This window comes from Peromyscus californicus, unplaced genomic scaffold, assembly GCF_007827085.1.
Source record: "Peromyscus californicus insignis strain IS unplaced genomic scaffold, ASM782708v3 Scaffold_10__1_contigs__length_136768540, whole genome shotgun sequence".
In the NCBI taxonomy this organism is placed as follows: domain Eukaryota; kingdom Metazoa; phylum Chordata; class Mammalia; order Rodentia; family Cricetidae; genus Peromyscus; species Peromyscus californicus.
Window position 1 is genome coordinate 66316712 of NW_026294391.1, and position 12914 is coordinate 66329625.

Sequence of the window (12914 nt, forward strand, 5' to 3'; positions counted from 1 at the left end):
AGGTTCTCTAAGCATTCATTTTATCCTTGCAGTCTTGATTTGCACACTCTAAAAGCAATGAACTGAGCTGCTCTAGCACGTATTCCCTGCCATGACAGACCTGAAATCCTGACAGTGTGAGTCAAAACAAGTGATTACTCTACTTGTTTAGCTAGCTAATACAAATGAGATATGTGTTAATCAAATTGGCCGCTATTCCCCTTACTTAGCTAATATTCTGGGCTTTGGATCTGAAATGGCCCCCAAAAGCCATATGCTAAAGACTTGGTTGCCACATGAGAGTGTGGTATGAAGGTGGCGGAAGCTTTAGGATGTGGACACCTAGTAGAGGGAAGAAGGTGGCTGAATGTGCACCTGACAGTAAGTCTTATTTTCTCATTCCCTTTTCTTCCCTTCTGCTCTCTTTCTTTGCTCCCTGGCAGCCGCACTGAAAGAAGCCTTCATCTACCGTGGCCTCCCCACCACGATGTTTTACCTGGACACAAGTCCGCAACAATGAGACCAAATGATTGTGAACTGAACACATGGAAACTGTGAAGCAACATATCTTTCCCCTTTTTAAGTTATTTTCCCAGATATTTTATTAAGTGACAAAAGAATGACTAATACAACTTTCTAATTACATGGCCACACTATATCTAAATAAGCTAGAACTCTACAATTTTGTTTTTCATACGATGGAAAAGTAAACCACTTTAAACTAAACAGCACTAGCCTATAAAACAGCTCAAACATCTCCTTCGGTCCCAGTCACATCTTTAAAGTAACAGAACAAAAACACTCAGAAGCAAATCAGAGTTCACAGAAAATTTATTTCTTTAATTGCTATCTTAGGAATTGACTTTTTATCTTATTGCTTAACAAGAACTACAGGACCACTTTTCTTATTACTTTGGCCTAGAGTTGTTTTCTTTACAATGTCTGGATATCATAATCATCTGGAAAATGATGCTGCGGTCCTTTCCAAAGCAGTTAACTATCAACATATCTAAGAGTACAGCACTGGCATGGGCAACTTTAAAAAAAAAATCCCAGTGTTAATCTGAAATACAACCAGAATTGAGAACAAAGAAACTGAGGGCCAAATTTTATAATTCAATTCTACTAAAATGTAGAGCACCCTAAAGTTTGCTTACCTGGGTTCTATTTCACCCTCTACTTCCATCCTCTCTCTACCCTTTTCATATACTTGCTATTTCCATTTTAGTAGCTAGCAAAAGTTTATTAATTACATTTCTTATAAACCATCTCAAATACCCTGTGAAATAAAACTTAAGCCGCAAGCTTGCTTTCTGTCTCACACACACAGGGGGTCGGTGGGGGGCAGATGACTTCAATGTGCAGGTTAAAATAAAGCAGTAAAATCAGTTACACAAGATACCTGCGGGAAAATTCAGAACATACCTCTATGATAAGCAAAAGCTAGATTAAGTAGTTTATCTCTTAGATCTTTTTCCTGTGTAACTCTTTTCCCATCTAAAGAAAAATTTTTAAATGCATATATAAAATAACTATCAACAAGAAAAGCAATTAATCCTTAGAAATAACGTAAGTAAGCATATGTCAAATGCTGACAAAGTACTGAACTTTGTGTGCTTACTAAGTCTTTAGAACTATCACTAAATACAATGATAGAACCAACTAAGAAAATAATCTCAGGAAGAAAAACATCTAGATTTCCTTCTCTAAAGTAGAAATGAGAAGACTATGAGTGGGTAGTTCGAAATAATGTGGCCCAAGAAAGCAGCTGCACCATTGGTAGGCCCCATTATGGAACATCAAGGTAATGATTACGTCTCATGATGAATTAATCAAGGCAGAGAAATGTAGAGGCCCTGCCCTAGAATGAACTGACCTGAATATTTCGAGACCAGACTGCCTTAAAGATAAACTTGGAAGAACTAGGAAGGGACCTGCATGAGAGAGAGGTGTATTTGATATAAACTTGGCAAAAAGTATATAAGAAATGCAGATGTTCCTCTTTTTCCTAGATTCTAGAAAAGCATTCAGCATACATGACTATTCACCACTTCAAACGAATATTGGTGAAACAAGAATAATGTACACGAGGATCATTTTAAAAGCATGAATAAATTTAGCTAATAATAAGTACATCAGTACTAAATATTTTAAACCATAACCAAGATGGCCAAATAGGAGCAGTCTGCTATTGTTCAAGCCAATACGAGAGAGGAAGGATGTTCACCTTACTTTTCTTTCTCTTGCTACTTGAAAGATGTATTTATCTCTAGTAGTCTGCTGGCTAGCATCGATTTACATTAGCAAGCACACATTAACTACCTGTTAAACTTACTTAATTCCTACTATCAGGCTTCTAATGCCAGCTGTTCTGTCTACTCTCTTTTTTCCCAACATCTAATCAGTTCCTACGTTCTACCTATTCTTCTTCTGCAAGATCTCTCTGATCAGTTTTCTTGCTACCCCCGTACGTTCTCCTCCAAAAAATCTTACTCTCTTTCTATGAGTACATCCGTCTCCTAACTGATATCCTCACCTTCAGTGCTTCTCCTGTTCCAATCTATCCCCCACATTGCCACTGGTCATTTTTCAAAGCACAAATGTGATGTTATGTAATGTTCTAAAAATAGTTTACATTTATAATTTTATAAAATTTTAGCCATAAACTTGCTTTAAAAGACCCATACAATCTGGACACATGCAATTCACAAACTAGTCCCACTCCTAGAACACAGACTCATATCCCAGGGATACCAAAGTGAGTACAGTTTTGCTTATAATGTCTCCAACCATTTCAATTGTTTCTTTCACCACTATGGGAATATTAGCACTCTAAAAAACCTCGATGAAATCCAACCTCCTTGACAAGGCCTTAGCAGATCTATCCCTAAACCATCATCGCCGTCACTGCACTCCTTTAATGGTCCTGGGTCATTTACAATAACAATTTCTCAGATTCCTGTCTTGCTCACCTAAATTAAATAAATGAGGGAAGAATATAATTCAGGAATGCATCTTCAGGCATTTCACATTATTGCACTATGTGTTGTCTGTACTCAATACACACTGTAAGAATTCCAAACAACAATAACAACAACCTAACAAAACAGAATGTCAATGAAATACCTCGTTAGCCACTTGCAGGAATATAATTTGTCTCTTTGTATCCCTCTAAGTATTCCTAAATATGAGCTCCTATTTATTTCTGTATCATCTTATCTGTGATCACAAAGATGCAAAGTGAGAACTTCAATACCTTTGAATGAAATGATCAGATTTAGGGAGGTCTTTAAAAAAAAAATCATTGTAGAAAGGCTGGGGCTATGGTTACAGCTATCTAAACCCCCAGCGTTTTTATATAAATGACAATAAGAATTTAATGGGAAAACAAAGGAACTATTATATATTAGACATATTCTATATGAAAGTCAACTTGCTAAGTGTATTAAACCCAGCACTGAATTTCTTTTACATAAAACTTTTGAAAATAATTTTTCTTCCCATTTATAAAGGTAACATGTAATATTACATATCTATTTGGGGGATGGAATACAGATTCATCTGCTTTCAATGCTCATGTTCTTTCTTTTATTACTACAGAGTATCATAAAAATTTATCAAAACTTGCAAGTTTTCTCAATCTACCCTGGTTAAAATTTTAATGATTATAGCTTTAAGCTCAAACTGCCTTCATCAATGAATTAAATTACTCCCCAAACTAACTTCCTTAAACAAAAGCATATTGATAACATATAAATACCAGAATTCTAGTACAATATTTATTATATGATATGCAAGTTTAAAACACTATAATCAATTCTTCCATAAGGAACCAAATATTCCCTCACCAAAAAAAAAAAAAAAAATCAAAAAACAAACCCCACAAACTACTATACAAACTGTAATGTTCATGGAACTAATTCATGAAGAATTCATGGTACTCAAGCTGTTCTTTATGACCCTTGCCCAGGAACAACCAATACCATCTCAAGTAACACCTCTTCCCTGATCCTGACAGAATCCAGGCAAGAGCTAAAATTGCAGCTGCCTGAGGGGTGATGCCCTTTGAAGTTATTATTCCCAGCAGACCTAATTGAGACAGTCCCTGCAAGGGCTCTCACAACCAGAGCTTCTTGCTTATCTCATGTCCCTGTTTCTAAGAATTTTTCCCCAGGAGCCAATGGAGCCCATTTTTCCTTTCTACAGGCCCATTTTCTACTTACTATTCACTGAAACCAAACTAGTTTTTGATTGAAACCTTGACACATTTTCCCACAGGAAAAATTTTCAAACAGTAATTAGGCTCTTCATTGTATGGCTTGCTATTGTGCATTGATCTAAAACTGTTACTGCCCATGGTTTTCTTGTGGGAAAACATGTTAAGATTCTGAAACAATCAATTTACACACTGCTGAAAGATAATTCTAAAGTTGTCAACTGCTCATATAAGCAAGAAAGGTAAAATACACTGAAAAACACTCTGAAATATATGAGTGGCTATAATTTAATAATTCTTATTTAATCTTACCAGTATTCAACACACAGAAATTATTTCTTTTGACATCAGAATTAACCCTACATTTTCTTTAAGGATTTCAGCACATTTTATATATCCCATTATATATAATAAATAACATAGCAACATATATAACACAATGAAAATACCTTTGTTCTAAAAACTATCACAGTTGAGGAATGTAAAGTTGAAACTTAAAAGCTCCAATTTCTAAAGTCAATATCAAAAGGTGTGATGAAAATAAATATCAATTCTATAAAGGAAAACTGGTTTTTTTCCTTATGAACAGAGCATCCGTACAAGAAACAAAAACAAAATGGGGTTGCCAACATGTAGTACTAAAATTTCACCCCGAATAGTTTTAATAAAGTTCTTTGCTGGGTTCAATCTAACCAATCCTAATGGTTTTAGATGAAGAAAGCAGCACACTGCCTTCACCTTTTGTATTACCTCATAGGTTTACCAATCTCTACTGGAGTAGTTCTCCAAATAGCAGAGGTAAAGAGACCTATTGTTAAATATCTCCAACACCTAAAACATACTGCAAATTTAAAAAATATGTGTGCTAATTACAATTTACAAGGTAGTACATTCAAAGTTAACCAAAAATAAAAATAAAATAGTAGACATTTGAAAGATCCCGACCTCCTATATAAATTAAATACTTGTGATTCATGAATGAAACAAAATCTCCCCACCCCCATAGTCTGGCTGGACATTTTCTACATGCAGTTAGAATTTCAACACTTTAAGAAAAATTAACATTTTTCATTCATCTCACTTTTAACCAATTCTTAAGAGATGTAGAATATTAAAACATGTTGGGATCAGTTAGTTTAAAAATATTTATCTGTATAAATGGTTCCACTCCACAGTACTTCTCAATTTATTTCCATAAAATCTCTTGTTGCAAGTTATTCTCACAATGTAATCTAACTCTAGTTTAAATTAAAATAATGTAAAGGGAAAAAGGACAAGCAACCAAAATAATCCAAAGTATGTCTTTCTAAAGCTGGAACAGTATTTGAAGACAAAGGCTCATCCTTGAGATTTCGAGGATTCTGAGTCTTACTTCAAAACATTCTGTTGTGAATCAAACTGGTATTCAACAACTATTTTAGGAGGTGTATGGTGGCCTCTACTGGAATACTATGCTTATGATTAAGCAACTAGGAAAGGATCCAACTTTCTGTCACAATAGGTAGGTTTTTGTGTTTAAACGTGGCTCGCTTTTTGTAAGAAAACAATAAAATACCTGTGCACATCTAAGTTCTCACGGCCCAAGTGCAAAACACAGCCAGTGCAGTTTCAGAAGAACGGCGGGAAAGGGGGTTGAACGGAAGGATTTGGGTTCAACCTGGCTAAGCTTTACCAAAATCGGTCTTACAAGGTCTTGGAATCACTCTGCCTCTGGTACCCACCAACGGGTCAGGTATGAAGCCTGGGAAAAGGTAAAAGGGTCGAAGTAGAACTGTAGGAGTAAGGGGAACTGAGAACAGCAGCAGATCACCTACACATATTGACTGCCAATTCCTCACTTAAGGTACAGAGAAAGAAGCAGTCTGCAAAGAAATAAGAATGCTGTTACCAAGGAACACTTGTCCTTGGAGGTTCAAGTCCCCAGAGTTAGCCACCTTGGTGTGTTTTTGTTTCCCTGAGTTCATAAAGCACTGGAGTTAAGCAGCAAGCTCGGGTCCCCAGCTCCAATTCTCAGAAAGCAGAGGCAGCATGGTGCGAGAGGAACGCAGAGTCAAGTAAGGCACGGCGCGTGTCCCCAGTCCCGCTCCGGGTTGGAAGTGAAGAAACTTAGAACAAACTCTAGCGTGGCCGCACCTCCGGAGCTCGGAGCTCGGGAGGCCAAGCCGCATCTGGGAGTTGGGAGCTCTGCATGCTGGAGCCCCGTCCCCTTTCCCGCCCTCGTGCTGCTAGAGGTCTGGGCCCCCGGGGAAGGGGGTAGGGGGCTTGCTTGGCACCCCCGCTCTCCCGCCCGGCCAGGATCTCCCGGGACACAGGGCTGCAGACTTCCAGCCGGTCCCGCCCACCACACTAACCTCGATGCCGCTCACACTGCCGCTCGCACTGTCGCTCGCACTGCCGCTGCGGAACACCTCCATTTCTTGGTCCCAGAGATCCTCCAGAGGAACGAATGGTAGCATCGCCACTTCAGGAGCACTCGAACAGGAGCTGCCGGTCTGCACCACCACGCATCCCGCCCGTGGACCTCGCTCGCTGCTGAGTCCGAGAGTCCGAATCCCGTACTCAGTGATCGCTGACCTCCTCAGCTGCGGGTACCTCAGAAGCTGGGAGAGTGGGGGATCCGCCGCCCGCTGTTGTGCCCAAAAAGAAGACAACTCTGTACTGCCTCCCCTCGAGCAGCCGCACGGCTCCCGCCGCCCGCCCAGCAAAGCTCCACGGGGCCGCCACCCCCGCCCCCCCCTCCCCCCGCACGCACCCCCCCCCCCCCCGCGCGCCGCCCGCGCCGCTCGCACCCCCCCCCCCTCGCTCCCGGGCCCCCTCCCCACTCCCTACGCCGCCAATATGGCGGCAGCCGCCGCGTTACCTGTGCGGCGTTCGGAACCCCCCGCGGCGGCGGCGGCGGCGGCGCGCGGCGGCGTCACCGGCACGTCAATGGAGGTTCCCCAGCCCGGAGTGGAGGGGGGTAGGGGAGGAGGGGCGGGGTGGTTGCGAGGAACGCGTGCTGGGGGCGGGAAGAAGGGGAGGGGGCGTGCTGGGCGGGGGAGGCGGGGCGAACAGTAGTAAAGCCCACAGCTCGCGCCTGCTAAACCTGCCCACTTCACAGAGCATGCGCGGTGTTCCCTACACATGCTCAGCAGGCCCTCCTAAGACTACCGAACCGCCTGGCTGGCGGGACGATTCCCACATAGGATGAGGGGAACCCAGGGGCTCTGCAGAAAGCGGCAGGAGTCCAGACTCTGCCCCAGGGCCAGCTTGCTGGGCCCAACAAAACTCAGGTGTTTAATATACAAAGCCACGCCCATTTTAGTACCTAGTAACCAATACTACTAGGGCGGGGATTTTAGACTATTATGTCAGCCACCTAGAAGCTAGAAGCAGCAGATAATGCATTAAAAAAAAAAGAAAGAAAGAAATCAGTATACCTGTGCTCCCCATCCTCCCAGTCCACCCAGTTTGTCTCACTTAAGATGTCCCTGAGAGTCGCTCTCCCAGTAGGAATGAACTCACAATGGTTCAGTCTCTTGTGTGCCCCAACACAAGAGTACACAATGCATACACACACACCACTAAGCAGATTCTACCCATGGTAACAAAGGCAAGGTATCTAATTCTAACCCCTCCCCACCTCCCTGAGAATATGTGTGTGTGTGTGTGTGTGTGTGTGTGTGTGTGTGTGTGTGTGTGTGTAGAGACAGAGAGAGAGACAATAATGTTTCAATCTTCATGCTGTGCTTTACTCCTTTGCTACTCTATGTGCTGTCCTTGGCTCTAGTAATGTAACAGATAAATTAAGTTCCATCTCATACAAGGAGTAGATGATCAAAACCGTCAGCAAAACATTTTAATATTTAAAGTTAAAAAAAAAAGTTATTCCACTTTTTTACACCTAGAGACTTGAAAGCATTTGCTATAGCAGCAAAACCAGCTCAGTACCTTGGAGAGGTTTCTAACATGTTGCTTATACACACACCACCTACTTGCCCCTTCTACATTTAGAGCTGTTGTGCTGTGCTACTAAAGAATACTGAACTGTGCCTTCCATTTATTTTACCATCTGCTGTGGAGTGCTAAGAAAGCAAAGAGGTTACAGAGGCTGGCAGTGAATTCAAATAAGAACTACTAATAATGCTCTTAAACTATGCTTAAAAGCCAAAGCTTTAGGAATATCGCTCTGCAAAAGTGATACCTTTGAAAATGAGAACTTCATAAGGCTACAGACCTTGAAAATATGTGTGTTTGTGTGTATGTGTGTGTGTCCATTTATGTTGGCAAAAATGACAGTGTTCTTAATGAAGTCCAATTCCGTTGAGCTCTGAGTCTCATTTTCCTATTGCTTACCAGCTCAGTTCTAGAATTCTCCTCTCTCTTTTCCACTTCACCTATTTTTCCCTTTCTACTGGATTATTCCCATCAGCAAAACATAGTTTCTAACTTCTACTTACTATCATTTGGTTCATTTTATACCTCCCTATTCTTTTAAATATTTTCTTCACTTGGCCTCAAAAAAAAAAACTGTGTACATTTTCCTCCTACATACTGATTTCTTGTCTGTTTTTTCTTCGTCTTTATAATCTCCAACCATTGAAATTTCAGTACTCAGTCCCTGACTCCTTAACTAAACTTTCTGAATGTAAGCTTAAGCTAGCTCTTGCATATCAATCCAGTGATCAAAGTTCTTGAAAGATTCTCCATCTTATCCAAACCTCTTAGCTCTGAATGTAAATGCTTTGTTATCAGACTTTGTTTTCCACCTTCATAGTGGAAAGTTCACTATTCATGGTCACATACTCTAGTAAAATCCACACATGTGTATTGCCTCTTTCCTTTCTCAGATATCCTTATGTAGTTTAGTATTTTTCTTTTCTCTTTTACATTTTATTTTCTTTATTTTTACTTTATTATCTCTTGAAAACAGTCTTAGAATCACTCTGAACCCTAGGCTAGCTTAAATTTAGTATAAAACAGGTTGTCCTCCCATTGACAATGATCCTCCTGCCTCACCTTCCTAAATCTGGGATAATGAGCCATACCTCCTGCAATTTAGTCTTAAAAACAACCAATGCTAACAACTCCCATCTGTTAAAAGTTACTATCCTACAGGTATATGGTTTTAACAAATTCACCTCGCATTCATAACAATTTTCAAAGATATATTTTGTAGCACTCGGGAGGCTGAGGGAGGGGGACTACTTCAGTTTAAGGCCAGCAGGTGCCAGAGCAGCAAGGGCTACATAACAAAACCTGGTCTTAAACAAACAAATAAAATTTCTATTTTCTGTATTTTTAACAAAGAATCAGGGCCTTGTAAAAGTTCAACAATTTTTCTGTATGACATCACAGGTATTATGTAGCATGAATTGTTAGAAGGTCTTATTAATAAAAACAAACCTGGAGCCAGGTATTGGGGCGAACACTGAAAGATCAGAGAGACAGAACAAGCCACAGCTAACCTCACCTCGCCAATTTCTCAGCCGATCCTGTTTCCTCAGACTGGAAGCCTCTGTGTCCTCATCCAAATGGATCTCAGCTCAACTGCTGCTAGAAGCCTAAAAGCTTAACCAGGCCCTAGTTCCTGGTCCTCACACCTCATATACCTTTCTGCTTTCTGCCATCACTTCCTGGGATTAAAGGCGTGAGTCACCATGCCTGGCTATTTCCAGTGTGGCTTTGAACTCACAGAGAATCAGATGGATCTCTGCCTCCAGAATGCTAGGATTAAATGTGTGTGTGCCACCACTTTCTGGCCTCTATGTTTATCTAGTGGCTGTTCTGTTCTCTGACCCCAGATAAATTTATTAGGGTGCACAATATATTGGGGAACACAATATCACCACAATATTAAAAATGGGAAACCTCAAATTAAAACAGTGTCTAACTGAAGCCTGATCTTGCTCACTCTGATGCTCTCTAAATCACCTCTGCTATTCAGTTCCTCTGTCCATAAAGTCCTTGCACTTGTCTCCTATAGAAAATCTAGTCACCTTTCTTCTGTATTTTCCATATCTTTAATTACTCCTTAATCTTTTTCTTTGTTTTCTTTTGTTTTTTGTTTTGTTTTGTTTTGTTTTTCTGAGACAGGGTTTCACTGTGTAGCTTTGCGCCTTTCCTGGATCTCACTCAGTAGACCAGGCTGGCCTCGAACTCACAGAGATCCGCCTGGCCCTGCCTCCTGAGTGCTGGGATTAAAGGCGTGCGCCGCCGCCACCCCCCCCCCCCCCCCCCCCCCCCCGGCACTCCTTAATCTTCCTCTTGAGTTTTTTGGCACAGTGAATTAATATATTAAGATTTACATTCATGACACATAAATGGTATCCAATAAATGCGATGGATGGATGGAAAGACTTCTGTACTCTAACTATACATTGTGTTAAAACTGTGGGCTGATATGAAACTGATCAAGACTTAACTCTTTAAAGTTTAATAGTTATTTGATCTGTGCTGACCATGGCAGAGATGTGTTGTGTGGTTTTAATTAATAGTAAACAGGGCTCATGAAACCTCAATTCTACTAGCACAAAAGGTACTTGAAATGTTAGTGAAATTATAAAGGCATTTTATTTAAGCATAAAAATGCAAGTGTTAGTGAAGACTTGAGCTGTTCAGTCTTCTGCAAAGTATATTTAAGAGGGGGTTATTTTCTTTTCAGTCTTCAGGAAGTTTTTATTCTGAAATTGTCTACTTGTCTGCATTCTGGGTTTTCAATTAGTATAGCATTGGAATTTTAAAAATGATTGACAATATTTTAGTGGTTATAGGCTTATAATACACTATATCTAGTTCTTAATTAAAAATTGTTATCTTGAAAGTTGACAATACAGGCTCTACCAGCATTTTAGTGTATTTTCAGAGCATTTTCAGAACTAGGGATAGGGTACACTTAAACTTCCACACTGACTCTTCTACTCTGACAAATGGCACACATTGGATGACCTAGGTCAGAGGTGAAAGGGGGTGGTCACGTAATTTAAGTGAAAAAAAAATGCTTGACTGACCCATCTTGGCCTCACTCCTAGGGGTGTGTGAAATATGAAGCGATGGTCTTTGATCACCAGCTCACAGACCACCCACAGATCACTGTGGTTCTAATTTCTAAACTTTGACATATACAAGGTAATATTTGGTGGCTGATTATGGAAAGAGCCACATTACCTTGCATTATTCTCTGACTATTTCTACAAAGATTTTAATGTAAATAATTAGAAAATAATGCATATATAGATACAGATCACTAAAATGATACTAGAAAATATTCAAATATTTTAGAAATATCCTGAACAAATATTTAGAAATATGTTTATTTAGAAATAAATACACAAGATTTGTATCTAGAAAAATAGAAATTTTAAGTGTTTAAGTGTGAATAAGTACTCAGTTATCTTTAAATCACACCTTAGCAGTTTCAGAGACCCTTTACTTTAAATATGCTAATATTGTGTCTCTAAAAATCAAATTGCAAAAAGGAAAGGGACTCACACTTACTAGTAAAATGCAAGCTCACTATTGTCTGCACTATAGAATGAATGATATTAAACAATAAGTAAGTTATAAATAAGATAATCATTTAATAACATTTCATCTTTAGACAGTTACTGAAGTATATATGATGTAGAAAGTGAAATTCATGTGCATTATTGAAGTCAGTAAAGAATGGCAGAATGGTAACCCTCATTTGGTGTCTACTAAGACTTTTAAGAAAGGTACTTATATTATGTGATTTAGCTAAAAATTCACCCTCGCTTCCTTCTAATAGTGGTATTTTTACAACATAATTCTATAGTATATATAAACAAAATATGGAAAACCAAAATCTTGTTTTCTCTTTATTTCTAAATCTCTTTAAGTCAGAACACAATATATGTTTATATTGTTATTTTCTAAGTCTCCTGGTAGTAGGTTGATCAAATGTTAGAATGATTGATCTACTGAACAGGAAATGAATTTCTAGTATGATATAAATAAAAATGATAGCAAGCCATATTTCAAAAAATAGATACATTTTTATAAGTCAATGCAATAACATCAGATATAAAGCTAATCTGGATGCAATATCCTTTACAGCATTGTTTACTGAAGTTGAGTAAAGAAACCTGGCAGATTATTCAGTCAGTGTCTCTTTCTAAACTTACTGTTTGCAATTTAAGTCTCTTCGAAATCTTGACCTTTACTGGGGAAAATTCTGAGCATTAACCATTCCTTGATTAAGAATATGGGAGTAATTATGTAACCTTGTGCAAGCATATCTCCTAAATCTGTAATAATACAATGAAAATTATAAATGCTTATATGTACCAAATTATCCCAATCCTGATTGTCTTTTACATGCAATTTACAAAATTATTATCACCTAAAGAAAATATATCATTAGAATTCTCACTACTAGCCTGGTTGTACACGCTTTTAATCCTAGCACTTGGGAGGCAGAGGTAGCCAGATCTCTGTAGGTTTGAGGCCAGCCTGCTCTACATAGAGAGTCGCAAGCCTACAAAGTGAGACCCTGTCTCAAAAGAAAGATTTCTCATTACTGAGGCTCATTGTTGAAGCACTTACCTAAAATCTCAGCACTCAACAGACAAAGGCAGAAGGACTGTGAGCTACACACCAAACTAGACTACACAGTCTCTCTCTCTTTCCCCCTCCCTTCCTCTCCCCTCCCCTCCCTTCCTCTCCTCTCCTTTCCTTTTCTCTGCCCTCTCTCTATCTCTGTCTCTCTCTGTCTCTGTCT

General features: G+C 39.5%; 1 protein-coding gene across 4 annotated transcripts in view; it reads right to left on the reverse strand.

Annotated features, from left to right (window-relative positions):
- Rps6ka6 (ribosomal protein S6 kinase A6) overlaps nt 1-12914 on the reverse strand; it is a 207942-nt gene that overhangs the window by 120337 nt on the left and 74691 nt on the right. For 2 of the 4 annotated variants that reach the window (XM_052734805.1, XM_052734815.1), the window contains exon 3: nt 6547-6822. In XM_052734805.1, the coding sequence (XP_052590765.1) occupies nt 6547-6822 (276 nt within the window). Of the gene's footprint in view, nt 1-6546; nt 6908-7055; nt 7167-12914 lie in introns of those variants that run through there. The other 2 variants (XM_052734833.1, XM_052734824.1) reach the window with 2 other exon arrangements.